At 35.9% G+C, this 13,380-nt stretch overlaps 1 protein-coding gene across 6 annotated transcripts in view; it reads right to left on the bottom strand.

The window, feature by feature from the left end:
• Window positions 1-13,380, bottom strand: part of VPS13B (vacuolar protein sorting 13 homolog B) — an 802,016-nt gene that overhangs the window by 721,156 nt on the left and 67,480 nt on the right. For all 6 annotated transcript variants that reach the window (XM_061172062.1, XM_061172061.1, XM_061172063.1 and 3 more), the window contains exon 7: window positions 10,992-11,166. In XM_061172062.1, the coding sequence (XP_061028045.1) occupies window positions 10,992-11,166 (175 nt within the window). The remainder of the gene's footprint in view (window positions 1-10,991; window positions 11,167-13,380) is intronic.

Here is a 13,380-nt window from a genome sequence, read left to right as displayed (position 1 = left end):
TGTATATGACAAAAGACTTGAATTCAGAATATATAAAGAACCACGTGTATGTATAACTGACTCACTTTGCTGTATAGCAGAAACTAACACAACATTGTAAATCAACTATACTCCAATTAAAAAAAAATTAAGATTAAAAAAAAAAAAGAACCACCAATCAGTAATGAAACCCAAAAAAGTTTTAAAAATAGGCAAATACTTAACATAAACTTCACAAAGGTAGATATATTAATTGTCAATAATCACATGAAAAAAGTTCAAAATAATTGATCAGGGAAGTGCAAGTTAAAACCACGATAAGCTACCACAACATATCCATCCGAATAGCTAAAAGTAAAAAGGACTGACAACAACAAATGTTGGCAAGTATGTGAAGCAATTGGAACTCTCATACATTGTTGATAGGAATGTAAAACGGCACAACCACTTTGAGAAAACAACCTGGTAGTTTCTTTTAAAAAAAATATATATATATATATTACTTAACAAATTCCACTCTTAGGCATTTACCCAAGAGAAAGAATAGCACATGTCTATAAGAGACTTCCAGAAGAATGTCCGGGGCATCTTTATTTATAATAACCAAAACTGGAAATAGTTCAAGCATCCATCAACAGGGGAATGGCTAAATAAACTATGTTATATTCATATGGTATAGTCATACAATGTACCTAGCAATAAAAAGGAAAGAAATACTGATATATACAACAACATAGATGAATCCCCAAAATATGACGCTTTTAGGGCAGTGAAAATACTCTGTATGATACCATAATGATGGATACATTTGTCCAAACCCATAGAATGTACAACAGCAAGAGTGAACTTTAACTAAACTATGGACTCTGGGTGATAATGATGTAGGTTCATCAATTGTGACAAATGTATCGCTCTGGAGGAGATGCTGATAATGGGGGAGGCTATGCAAGTATGACAGCAGGGGTATATGGGAAATCTCTGTACCTACCCTTCAATTTTGCTGCAAATCTGAAACTGCTCTAAAAATTGTCTTAATAAAAAGTTTTTTAAAATTAAAAGTAAAAAACAATATTATGCTTAAAGAAAGAATCCTTTCACAAGAGAATTCATACTATATGATTCTATTTATATGAAATTCCAGAATCAGCAAAAACCAATCCACGATTTTTTAAAGATTCAGAACAGGGTTTTCTTGAGTGGAGTTGGGGTGGGCAGGCAGCTGGAGTGGGGGATGACTGGAAAGAGGCATGAGATAACCTGGTGAGATGTTAATGACCCATATCTTGATGGGTGTTCTGCATCACACAGGCATACTCATTTCTCAAAACTTCTTAAATAGTATACTTAAGATTTATGCATTTCACCTTGTGAATTTAATCTTCAAAAAAAGAAAAAGAACCATCAATAAATATAAACTCTAGTTAATGATATGCTGCTGAAGTCTAGGGGTGCGGTATACTGATGTCCATAACTTACCTTGAAAGGCATCAGAAACTGGTTGAATTGATGGAGAGAAAATGGTGTTAGATGAACAGATATATGATACAGCAAATGTGACAAAATATTAATTGTAGAATTTAGATGATGAGTATGTGGGTGCCCACTGTATAATATTCTTTCAACTTTTCTATATACTTGAAATTTATCATAATAGCATGGTGAAAAAAATGAATTGAGCAGCTTCTATATGCTAGGTTTTGTTCTAGGTGTTAGGTAATGAATTGCTAGGACAGGAACAATGTCTAACAGGAATTCGCTGCCTAGTGTGAAATGAAGTAAAATGTTTTATACCTACATATGCTTATTAATGTTCCCTAAGCTTTTTTTAAGGTGATAAAATTTTTTTATTAAGCTATAATTTAAATACTATAAAATCTGGCCTTTAAAAGTATACCATTCAGTGGTTTTTAGTGTAGTCACAAAGTTGTACAACCATCATCATTATCTAATATTAGAATATTTTCATGTTCTAAGAAACATGAAACTCCAAAAAGAAAACCTCTACCCATTAGGAGTCACTCTCCATTCCCTCCTCCCCACAAGTCCAGGTTACTAATCTCCTTTCTGCTTCTACAGAACTGGCTATCATAGACATATCATATCAATGAAATCATACAACATGTTCCTTTTTGACTGGCTGCTTTCACTTAATGTTTTCAAAGTTTAGCATGTATCAGTATTTCATTTCTTTATATGGCTGAATAATATTCCAGTGTACAGATACACCACAACTGTTTATCTACTCATCAGCTGATGGACATTTAGGTTATCAAACTTTTTGGTTATTAAGAATAACGCTGCCGAGCTTATCACTAACTCAGGGCATGATGTGGAAGGCAGAAGGCCTCATGACAGCATCTAAAGTGATTGTCACCCCCTGCAGCTGGAAGGGAGGATTAACCAAGATGGCGGAGTAGAAGGACGTGCTCTCACTCCCTCTTGCGAGAGCACCAGAATCACAACTGGCTGCTGGACAATCATCGACAGGAAGACACTGGACTTCACCAAGGAGGATACCCCACGTCCAAGGACAGAGGAGAAGCCACAGTGAGACGGTAGGAGGGGCGCAATCAGAGTAAAATCAAATCCCATAACTGCTGGGTGGGTGACTCACAGACTGGCGAGCACTTATACCACAGAAGTCCACCCACTGGAGTGAACGTTCTGAGCCCCACGTCAGGCTTCCCAACCTGGGGGTCCGGCAACGGGAGGAGGAATTCATAGAGAATCAGACTTTGAAGCCTAGTGGGAATTGATTACAGGACTTCGACAGGACTGGGGGAAACAGAGAACCCACTCTTGGAGGGCGCACACAAAATAGTGTGTGCATCGGGACCCAGGGGAAGGAGCAGTGACCCTGGGGGAGACTGAACCAGACATACCTGCTGGTGTTGGGGGGTCTCCTGCAGAGGTGGGGGCTGGCTCTGTTTCACCGTGGGGACAAGGACACTGGCAGCGGAGGTTCTGGGAAGTACTCCTTGGCGTGAGCCCTCCCAGAGTCTGCCATTAGCCCCACCACAGAGGCCGGGCAGGCTCCAGTGTTGGGTTGCCTCAGGCAAAGCAACCAACAGGGAGGGAACCCAGCCCCACCCATCAACAGTCAAGTGGATTAAAGTTTTACTGAGCTCTGACCGACACAGCAACAGTCAGCTCTACCCACCTCCAGAGCCTCCCATCAAGCCTCTTAGATAGCCTCAACCACCAGAGGGCAGACAGCAGAAGCAAGAAAAACTACAGTCCTGCAGCCTGTGGAACAGAAAGCACATTCACAGAAAGATAGACAAGATGAAAAGGCAGAGGGCTATATACCAGATGAAGGAACAAGAAAAAACCCCAGAAAAACAACTAAATGAAGTGGAGATAGGCAACCTTCCAGAAAAAGAATTCAGAATAATGATAGTGAAGATGATCCAGGACCTTGGAATAAGAATGGAGGCAAAGATTGAGAAGATGCAAGAAGTGATTAACAAAGACCTAGAAGAATTAAAGAACAAACAAACAGAGATGACCAATACAATAACTGAAATGAAAACTACACTAGAAGGAATCAATAGTAGAATAACTGAGGAAGAACGGATAAGTGACCTGGAAGACAGAATGGTGGAATTCACTGCTGCGGAACAGACTAAAGAAAAAAGAATGAAAAGAAATGAAGACAGCCTAAGAGACCTCTGGGACAACATGAAACGCAACAACATTCGCATTATAGGGGTCCCAGAAGGAGAAGAGAGAGAGAAAGGACCAGAGAAAATATTTGAAGAGATTATAGTCGAAAACTTCCCTAACATGGGAAAGGAAATAGCCACCCAAGTCCAGGAAGTGCAGAGAGTCCCATACAGGATAAACCCAAGGAGAAGCACGCCGAGACACATAGTAATCAAAGTGGCAAGAATTAAAGACAAAGAAAAATTATTGAAAGCAGCAAGGGAAAAACGACAAATAACATACAAGGGAACTCCCATAAGGTTAACAGCTGACTTCTCAGCAGAAACTCTACAAGCCAGAAGGGAGTGGCATGATATACTTCAAGTGATGAAAGGGAAGAACCTACAACCAAGATTACTCTACCAGGAAGGGATCTCATTTAGATTTGATGGAGAAATCAAAAGCTTTACAGACAAGCAAAAGCTAAGAGAATTCAGCACCACCAGACCAGCTCTACAACAAATGTTAAAGGAACTTCTCTAAGTGGGAAACACAAGAGAAGAAAAGGACCTACAAAAACAAACCCAAAACAATTAAGAAAATGGTCAGAGGAACATACATATCGATAATTACCTTAAATGTGAATGGATTAAATGCTCCAGCCAAAAGACACAGGCTTGCTGAATGGATACAAAAACAAGACCCATATATAGGCTGTCTACAAGAGACCCACTTTAGACCTAGGGACACATACAGACTGAAAGTGAGGGGATGGAAAAAGATATTCCATGCAAATGGAAATCAAAAGAAAGCTGGAGTAGCTATATTCATATCAGATAAAATAGACTTTAAAATAAAGAATGTTACAAGATACAAGGAAGGACACTACATAATGATCAAGGGATCAATCCAAGAAGAAGATATAACAATTATAAATACATATGCACCCAACACAGGAGCACCTCAATACATGAGGCAATTGCTAACAGCTATAAAAGAGGAAATTGACAGTAACACAGTAATACTGGGGGACTTTAACACCTCACTTACACCAATGGACAGATCATCCAAAATGAAAATAAATAAGGAAACAGAAGCTTTAAATGACACAATAGACCAGATAGATTTAATTGATATTTATAGGACATTCCATCCAAAAACAGCAGATTACACGTTCTTCTCAAGTGCGCACGGAACATTCTCCAGGATAGATCACATCTTGGGTCACAAATCAAGCCTCAGTAACTTTAAGAAAATTGAAATCATATCAAGCATCTTTTCTGACCACAACGCTATGAGATTAGAAATGAATTACAGGGAAAAAAACGTAAAAAACACAAACACATGGAGGCTAAACAATACGTTACTAAATAACCAAGAGATCACTGAAGAAATCAAAGAGGAAATCAAAAAATACCTAGAGACAAATGACAATGAAAACACGACGACCCAAAACCTATGGGATGCAGCAAAAGCAGTTCTAAGAGGGAAGTTTATAGCTATACAAGCCTACCTAAAGAAAGAAGAAAAATCTCAAGTAAACAATCTAACCTTACACCTAAAGAAACTAGAGAAAGAAGAACAAACAAAACCCAAAGTTAGCAGAAGGAAAGAAATCATAAAGATCAGACCAGAAATAAATGAAATAGAAACAAAGAAAACAATAGCAAAGATCAATAAAATTAAAAGCTGGTTCTCTGAGAAGATAAACAAAATTGATAAGCCATTAGCCAGACTCATCAAAAAAAAGAGGGAGAGGACTCAAATCAATAAAATCAGAAATGAAAAAGGAGAAGTTACAACAGACACCGCAGAAATACAAAGCATCCTAAGAGACTACTACAGGCAACTTTATGCCAATAAAATGGACAACCTGGAAGAAATGGAAAAATTCTCAGAAAGGTATAACCTTCCAAGACTGAACCAGGAAGAAGCAGAAAATATGAACAGACCAATCACAAGGAATGAAATTGAAACTGTGATTAAAAATCTTCCAACAAACAAAAGTCCAGGACCAGATGGCTTCACAGGTGAATTCTATCAAACATTTAGAGAAGAGCTAACACCCATCCTTCTCAAACTCTTCCAAAAAATTGCAGAGGAAGGAACACTCCCAAACTCATTCTATGAGGCCACCATCACCCTGATACCAAAACCAGACAAAGACACTACAAAAAAAGAAAATTACAGACCAATATCACTGATGAATATAGATGCAAAAATCCTCAACCAAATACTAGCAAACAGAATCCAACAACACATTAAAAGGATCATACACCACGATCAAGTGGGATTTATCCCAGGGATGCAAGAATTCTTCAATATACGCAAATCAATCAATGTGATACACCATATTAACAAATTGAAGAATAAAAACCATATGATCATCTCAATAGATGCAGAAAAAGCTTTTGACAAAATTCAACACCCATTTATGATAAAAACTCTCCAGAAAGTGGGCATAGAGGGAACCTACCTCAACATAATAAAGGCTATATACGAGAAACCCACAGCAAACATCATTCTCAGGTGAAAAACTGAAAGCATTTCCTCTAAGATCAGGAACGAGACAAGGATGTCCACTCTCACCACTATTATTCAACATAGTTCTGGAAGTCTTAGCCACGGCAATCAGAGAAGAAAAAGAAATAAAAGGAATACAAATTGGAAAAGAAGAAGTAAAACTGTCACTGTTTGCAGATGACATGATACTATACATAGAGAATCCTAAAACTGCCACCAGAAAACTGCTAGAGCTAATTAATGAATATGGTAAAGTTGCAGGATACAAGATTAATGCACAGAAATCTCTTGCATTCCTATACACTAATGATGAAAAATCTGAAAGAGAAATTATGGAAACACTCCCATTTACCATTGCAACAAAAAGAATAAAATACCTAGGAATGAACCTACCTAGGGAGACAAAAGACCTGTATGCAGAAAACTATAAGACACTGATGAAAGAAATGAAAGATGATACCAACAGATGGAGAGATATACCATGTTCTTGGATTGGAAGAATCAACATTGTGAAAATGACTATACTGCCCAAAGCAATCTACAGATTCAATGCAATCCCTATCAAATTACCAATGGCATTTTTTACGGAGCTAGAACAAATCATCTTAAAATTTGTATGGAGACACAAAAGACCCCGAATAGCCAAAGCAGTCTTGAGGGAAAAAAACGGAGCTGGAGGAATCAAGACTCCCTGACTTCAGACTATATTACAAAGCTACAGTAATCAAGACAATATGCTACTGGCACAAAAACAGAAACATAGATCAATGGAACAAGATAGAAAGCCCAGAGATAAACCCACGCACCTATGGTCAACTAATCTATGACAAAGGAGGCAAAGATATACAATGGAGACAAGACAGTCTCTTCAATAAGTGGTGCTGGGAAAACTGGACAGCTACATGTAAAAGAATGAAATTAGAATACTCCCTAACACCATACACAAAAATCAACTCAAAATGGATTAGAGACCTAAATGTAGGACTGGACACTATAAAACTCTTAGAGGAAAACATAGGAAGAACACTCTTTGACATAAATCACAGCAAGATCTTTTTTGATCCACCTCCTAGAGTAATGGAAAGAAAAACAAAAATAAACAAATGGGACCTAATGAAACTTCAAAGCTTTTGCACAGCAAAGGAAACCATAAACAAGACGAAAAGACAACCCTCAGAATGGGAGAAAATATTTGCAAACGAATCAACAGACAAAGGATTAATCTCCAAAATATATAAACAGCTCATTCAGCTCAATATTAAAGAAACAAACACCCCAATCCAAAAATGGGCAGAAGACCTAAATAGACATTTCTCCAAAGAAGACATACAGATGGCCACGAAGCACATGAAAAGATGCTCAACATCACTAATTATTAGAGAAATGCAAATCAAAACTACAATGAGGTATCACCTCACACCAGTTAGAATGGGCATCATCAGAAAATCTACAAACAACAAATGCTGGAGAGGGTGTGGAGAAAAGGGCACCCTCTTGCACTGTTGGTGGGAATGTAAATTGATACAGCCACTATGGAGAACAATATGGAAGTTCCTTAAAAAACTAAAAATAGAATTACCATATGACCCAGCAATCCCACTACTGGGCATTTACCCAGAGAAAACCGTAATTCAAAAAGACACATGCACCCGAATGTTCATTGCAGCACTATTTACAATAGCCAGGTCATGGAAGCAACCTAAATGCCCATCAACAGACGAATGGATAAAGAAGATGTGGTACATATATACAATGGAATATTACTCAGCCATAAAAAGGAACGAAATTGAGTCATTTGTTGAGACGTGGATGGATCTAGAGACTGTCATACAGAGTGAAGTCAGTCAGAAAGAGAAAAACAAATATCGTATATTAACGCATGTATGTGGAACCTAGAAAAATTGTACAGATGAGCCGGTTTGCAGGGCAGAAGTTGAGACACAGATGTAGAGAACAGACATATGGGCACCAAGGGGGGAAAACTGCGGTGGGGTGGGGATGGTGGTGTGCTGAATTCGGCGATTGGGATTGACATGTATACATTGATGTGTATAAAATTGATGACTAATAAGAACCTGCAGTATAAACAAACAAACAAAACAACTAATACTAAACTTTCATTGGGTTATTTGTATGGAAATATGTTAATATAAATGTTTCAGACATTACATGAAATTTCTAAAAATCTTATATGTTCTGGTATAATGTTATAAGTCATAATCCTAGTTATTACTTTAAAAGGTATATCTCAGAAATAACTAATTTTCTTGTCAACTGCATTATTATGAACTATCATCAAATCTTTAACCGTGGTCATTTTTAAGTCTTTTGTCATTTACAGACAGTTCTGGGTGTACTCTGATGCTTTTGTAAATATGTTCCTATAAAAGGGTTTCATCTTCAGGAAATTCATGGAAAAGACTCTGACAAGTACAGGTTTCTGGTACCTGACTGTACTGCTGAACTGAATGAATAAGCATTTTCAGAACTCTAATGAAAAACTGATGCGCTCATAAAAGTGCTAACAAAAGATCAAGATGAAAAAAAATTAATTACATGGGACTGAGTGAACTGATGAGGATGAGTATAATTTTTGTGACTTTCTGTTTGAATTTAAAAAAAGAAAAAATCCCACAAGGACTCAGAGGCAAAGAATATACAAATCAATTTTCACTGCAAAGTAAAGGAGCTGTTACAGTGGAGGATTACTGGACTGAATGTCAATATTATGACATAGTATGAGTGTGTTTCATGTTTGGTAATTGCAATCATTGTTGCTTTTGTTGTGGTCATCCACGTACAATGCTTGGTGTCAGTCTATTTATCTCTTGTAAAAATAAAATACAGTGTGTGTGTGTGTGTGTGTGTGTGGGAAAAAATGATAATATATTGGATATATGCACAAATAAAATATTAAATTTAAAAAAATAAAAAAAATAAAAAAAAAAAAGAATAACGCTGCCATGAACATTCACATACAAGTTTTTACGTTAGACATATGTTATCAACTCTCTGTCATATAACCCTAGGAATAGAACCCTACCTAGGCTCATATGGTAACTCTATGTTCAACTTTTTGACAAACCAGATTGTTTTCCATTCCCACCAGCTATACATAAGAGTTCCAATTTTCCCACATCCTTGCCAACACTTATTATGTGTCTTTTTATTATAACTACACTGGTTAGTGGCTGTAAAGCAGTATCTCACTGTGGCTTTGATTTGCATTACCCCTCATGACTAATGATATTGAGCATATTTTCATGTGCTTGTTGGCCACCTGTACATGTTTTCTGGATACATGTTTATTCAGGTCTTTTGCCCATTTTTTAATAAGATTATTTGTTCCTAAGTTTTTTTTTGTTTGTTTTGTTTTGTTTTTTTATAGATTAAGGGGTTTTGTTTTTGTTTTTGTTTTAATTAAGTATTTTTTGGCTGTGTTGTGTCTTAGTTGCAGCATGTGGGATCTTTGTTGAGGCGTGCAGGATCTTTTGTTGCGGCGCAAAGGCTCTTCATTGCAGTGCGCGGGCTTCTCTCTAGTTGTGGTGTGCCGGTTTTCTCTTCTCTAGTTGCAGCACGCAGGCTCCAGAGCATGTGGGCTCTGTAGTTTGCAGCCCATGGGCTCTCTAGTTGAGGTGCCCGGGCTCAGTAATTGTGGCACACAGGCTTAGTTGCTCCACAGCATGTGGGATCTTTGTTCCCAGACCAGGGATTGAACCCGTGTCCCCTGCATTGGAAGGCGGATTCTTTACCACTGGACCACCAGGGAAGTCCCTGTTCCTAAGTTTTAAATGCCCTTTTCTAAAGGTTCGAACTATGGAAGTTAATCATCATCTTCTCCAAATTTTTCCTGAGTCTCAGACCCAACACAAGTCAAAGCCAATCATCCCGTGCACCATTTTTCTACTTCAGATCATTCGTACCTTTATTAAATCAAACATCTTATCATTCTACCATACATCATGCTTAACTAACTGTTCACATGTCTGTCCACTCCACTGTATATTAAGATTTTAAGGGAAGAGAATTTGTCTCTGTATTCTCCCACATTTCTTTATCTCTACATTCTACCACATTCCCAGCAATAATGTCTTACACACAGTAGGCTTTAGTAAAAGTATAATGAATTGAATAACAAATTAACCCACTAAGTATCTTTCAATGAAGTATATACTTCTTTAAGTAATGCTCCAATTAAGTAGGTATCCTTCAATGAAGCATATAATTAGGTATAATTATAGTCAATTATAATTACATATAATAATTAAGTATAAATAACTTAATAAGTTATAATAACTCTTGCTGAGACTTTGCAGAAAAATTATCAATATAGTTGTTTCTTGAACAACAAGGCAGTTAGGGGTGCAAGTTGAAAATCCAGATATAACTTTACAGTCAACCCTCCATCATATTCACAGTTCTGCATCTAAGGATTCAACCAACCATGGATCATGTAGTACTGTAGTACGTATTTACTGAAAAAAATTTGTGTACAAGTGGACCTTGCGCAGTTCAAACCCATGTTGTTCAAGGGTCAACTGTACTATAATTTACTAGGAAATCTTGAGGTTGGACTGCCTTAACTTTTATGTAATGTATATTCCAAACACTTATACCTATTAGAAATATTCAAGTTATTTTTAACATGTAGAAAAAAGAAAGTCAGAATAGTATGCAAAATGTAGGAAAGAAAAAAATTAGTGTCAAACAAGCAAAATAAAATCATCCCATCATATTAGAACACTGCAAAACATAATCTAATGTTGTAGTTTTCGAAGTTTCACAATAGTGAAAACACTTTGTAAAAACAATAGTTATAAAATAAAAGTTTTTGTTATATTTACCTGCAATGTTTCCTAACATATCTTTATTGTGACAGGTAGAATCTTCTGTTTCTCCATCTTTAAAATTTCCTATTTCTCCATAGTAAAGAGCAATCCCAAGTTGCATTATACGGATAAACATAGGCAATTGTTGATCAGTGATAGAAAGTTTCAAACTCTCTACTAAGGTATGAATCTGTATTTTGAAAAAAACAAAAACATCAACAAAAGCATATTCAAAGGGAGTACCATTTAACATAAGTAGAGAAATGTTAAGTCTTAAAATGGAATACCATAGGAGAAACAGTAATGTCCCAACATTTCTAATATTTAAGCCAAAATAATAGCTTAAAATCTTAGGAATTTAAACAGATTTTTCTATGATGATCAATACACTTTAGATAGAAACTATATTAATCCAAACTATTTAAGTGGAAATAGAAATGATAATGAGAAGATACAGTCACACTGGATTTCCAGATAACTTTTCCCAAAACTTTTTGTTACCAAAATACCCACCTTATAATGTTAAGAGTACGACAGTACTCCAACAAAAACCATAAAGATCTCTGTCACAACTAAGCATAAAAGTTTCATGTCATTTTAGTAAGACTTTAATCACCCTTTTCAGCTTTATGAACCAAAAAGAATACACACACATCCTAAAAACATATGTTAACTGAGTCAATTACTAACATTATAACTACGTAAGTATGCACATGATAAAATGATTATTGTCAATATGGAAAACCAAGTGAAAATATGATCAAGAAAATTTCTCAAACAAACTTTAAATAAAAGATTTAAACATAGTATAAAATTTATAACATGAATCAATTATAAGAAATAAGATTAATTATTATCAACAGGGCACAAAGCAGTCCAATCTAAGTTCTCCTTATAGAATGAGACATCAATAGAATATAAAGACAGCCTCAGTGTAATGATTTCCTGCTGTTACATAAACATGGAATAAAACCAATTAAGCCATAAAGTCAAGTCTCTTGGAAGGTTTATTTTAACTAACTGGTATTTGAGTGTCTATGCAACATGAAAAAGAAGTAATGGTAATCATCATATTTTTAGGGCTAAAGGCACAAAATATTGTACTTGAAGGGGAAGACAGTTGTGTGGGGAGGTGTAAAATACCATATTCAAATATGAGTACAGGTTTCTTAAAACTGACTTAAAAATCATACACTGAATAGACCCTGAAATGAGGGACAGGTTGAGGGGGCGGGCACCGCAGGCCTGCCAAGCTCTTCTTCAATCTGAGATTTCTCTGCCACACCCTTTAAATACCATACAGCACCAACAGCACCAGTGATAACCTGTCTTAGCAAAACCGGTGTCAACTCTGTGTGTATGTATGTATGTACGTGCTTAAAATACTATACACACCAACATATAAATCTTTAACATATATAAGATATTTTACACACTATATATATATATATATATATACATGTAAATATCTTTAAAATCAATAAAGTTAACCCACAATAGAAAAACTGACAAAGAACCTGAATGAATTTTTCAAAGAGAAAATAATGGCCAGTGAACATATTTTCAAACATCTAAGTTTGATAATAATCAAATAAATATTAATTTGTATTATTTTTGCTGAACAGGTTGGCTTTTTTAAAACATGATCATATTTAAGGATAGCAGGAGTGTAATATAGGCACTCCCCTAATGTTCATGAGCATATACACTGGTTAAACCTTTCTGGAAACAATTTTGCAGTACAGATTACAGGCCTTAAAAAAGTTTAAACCCATTAATAAGATATTTGCAATTACAGAAATCTCTCCTAAGGAATTAATCAGAGATGTGGTCAAAGATTTATGTGTAGACTTTCATTCCTCTGAAAAACTGTTAAGAACAAGTAAATTTTCAAAAACAGGGGAAATGTTAAATAGATTACAAACCCTAAGCTCTACATCTCATAGATGATACAATCTCTTAAGACATATTTATTACTCACAGAAGATAGAAAATTACAAAAAGCCCACCCAAAATACAAATAAACTCAAAAGCCACTTAAACATATGAGGGAGTCTTAGACAAATAATTAGGGTGTCTGGAACATTCTGGGAAATTCCCTGTCTTTGAGATGATCAATGAGGTTAACCATGTCCATTTAATACTTATTTCCAAGCACTAAGAGTTGGAAGAATGATGGGTCTAATTCAAAACAGTAAATCTTACATCACAGTAGTATTAAAAAAAAAAACCTCAAAATTTAATTTCAGTTAAGCATAATGGTACCTCACACTCAGTGATTACCAAAGTCAAAAACCACCTGTCAACAAGCTTATTTATATTAAGGTACTTTTTACAATAAAATGTCATGGCTAGTCAGTTTTGAGAAAAACTTATATGCCAACACTAAGTTTTCCTCAAGTTT

Source organism: Eubalaena glacialis, chromosome 17 (genome assembly GCF_028564815.1).
Source record: "Eubalaena glacialis isolate mEubGla1 chromosome 17, mEubGla1.1.hap2.+ XY, whole genome shotgun sequence".
Lineage (NCBI taxonomy): Eukaryota > Metazoa > Chordata > Mammalia > Artiodactyla > Balaenidae > Eubalaena > Eubalaena glacialis.
The sequence above is the reverse complement of the archived record's forward strand: the minus strand, read 5'-3'. Positions and strand labels throughout refer to the sequence as shown.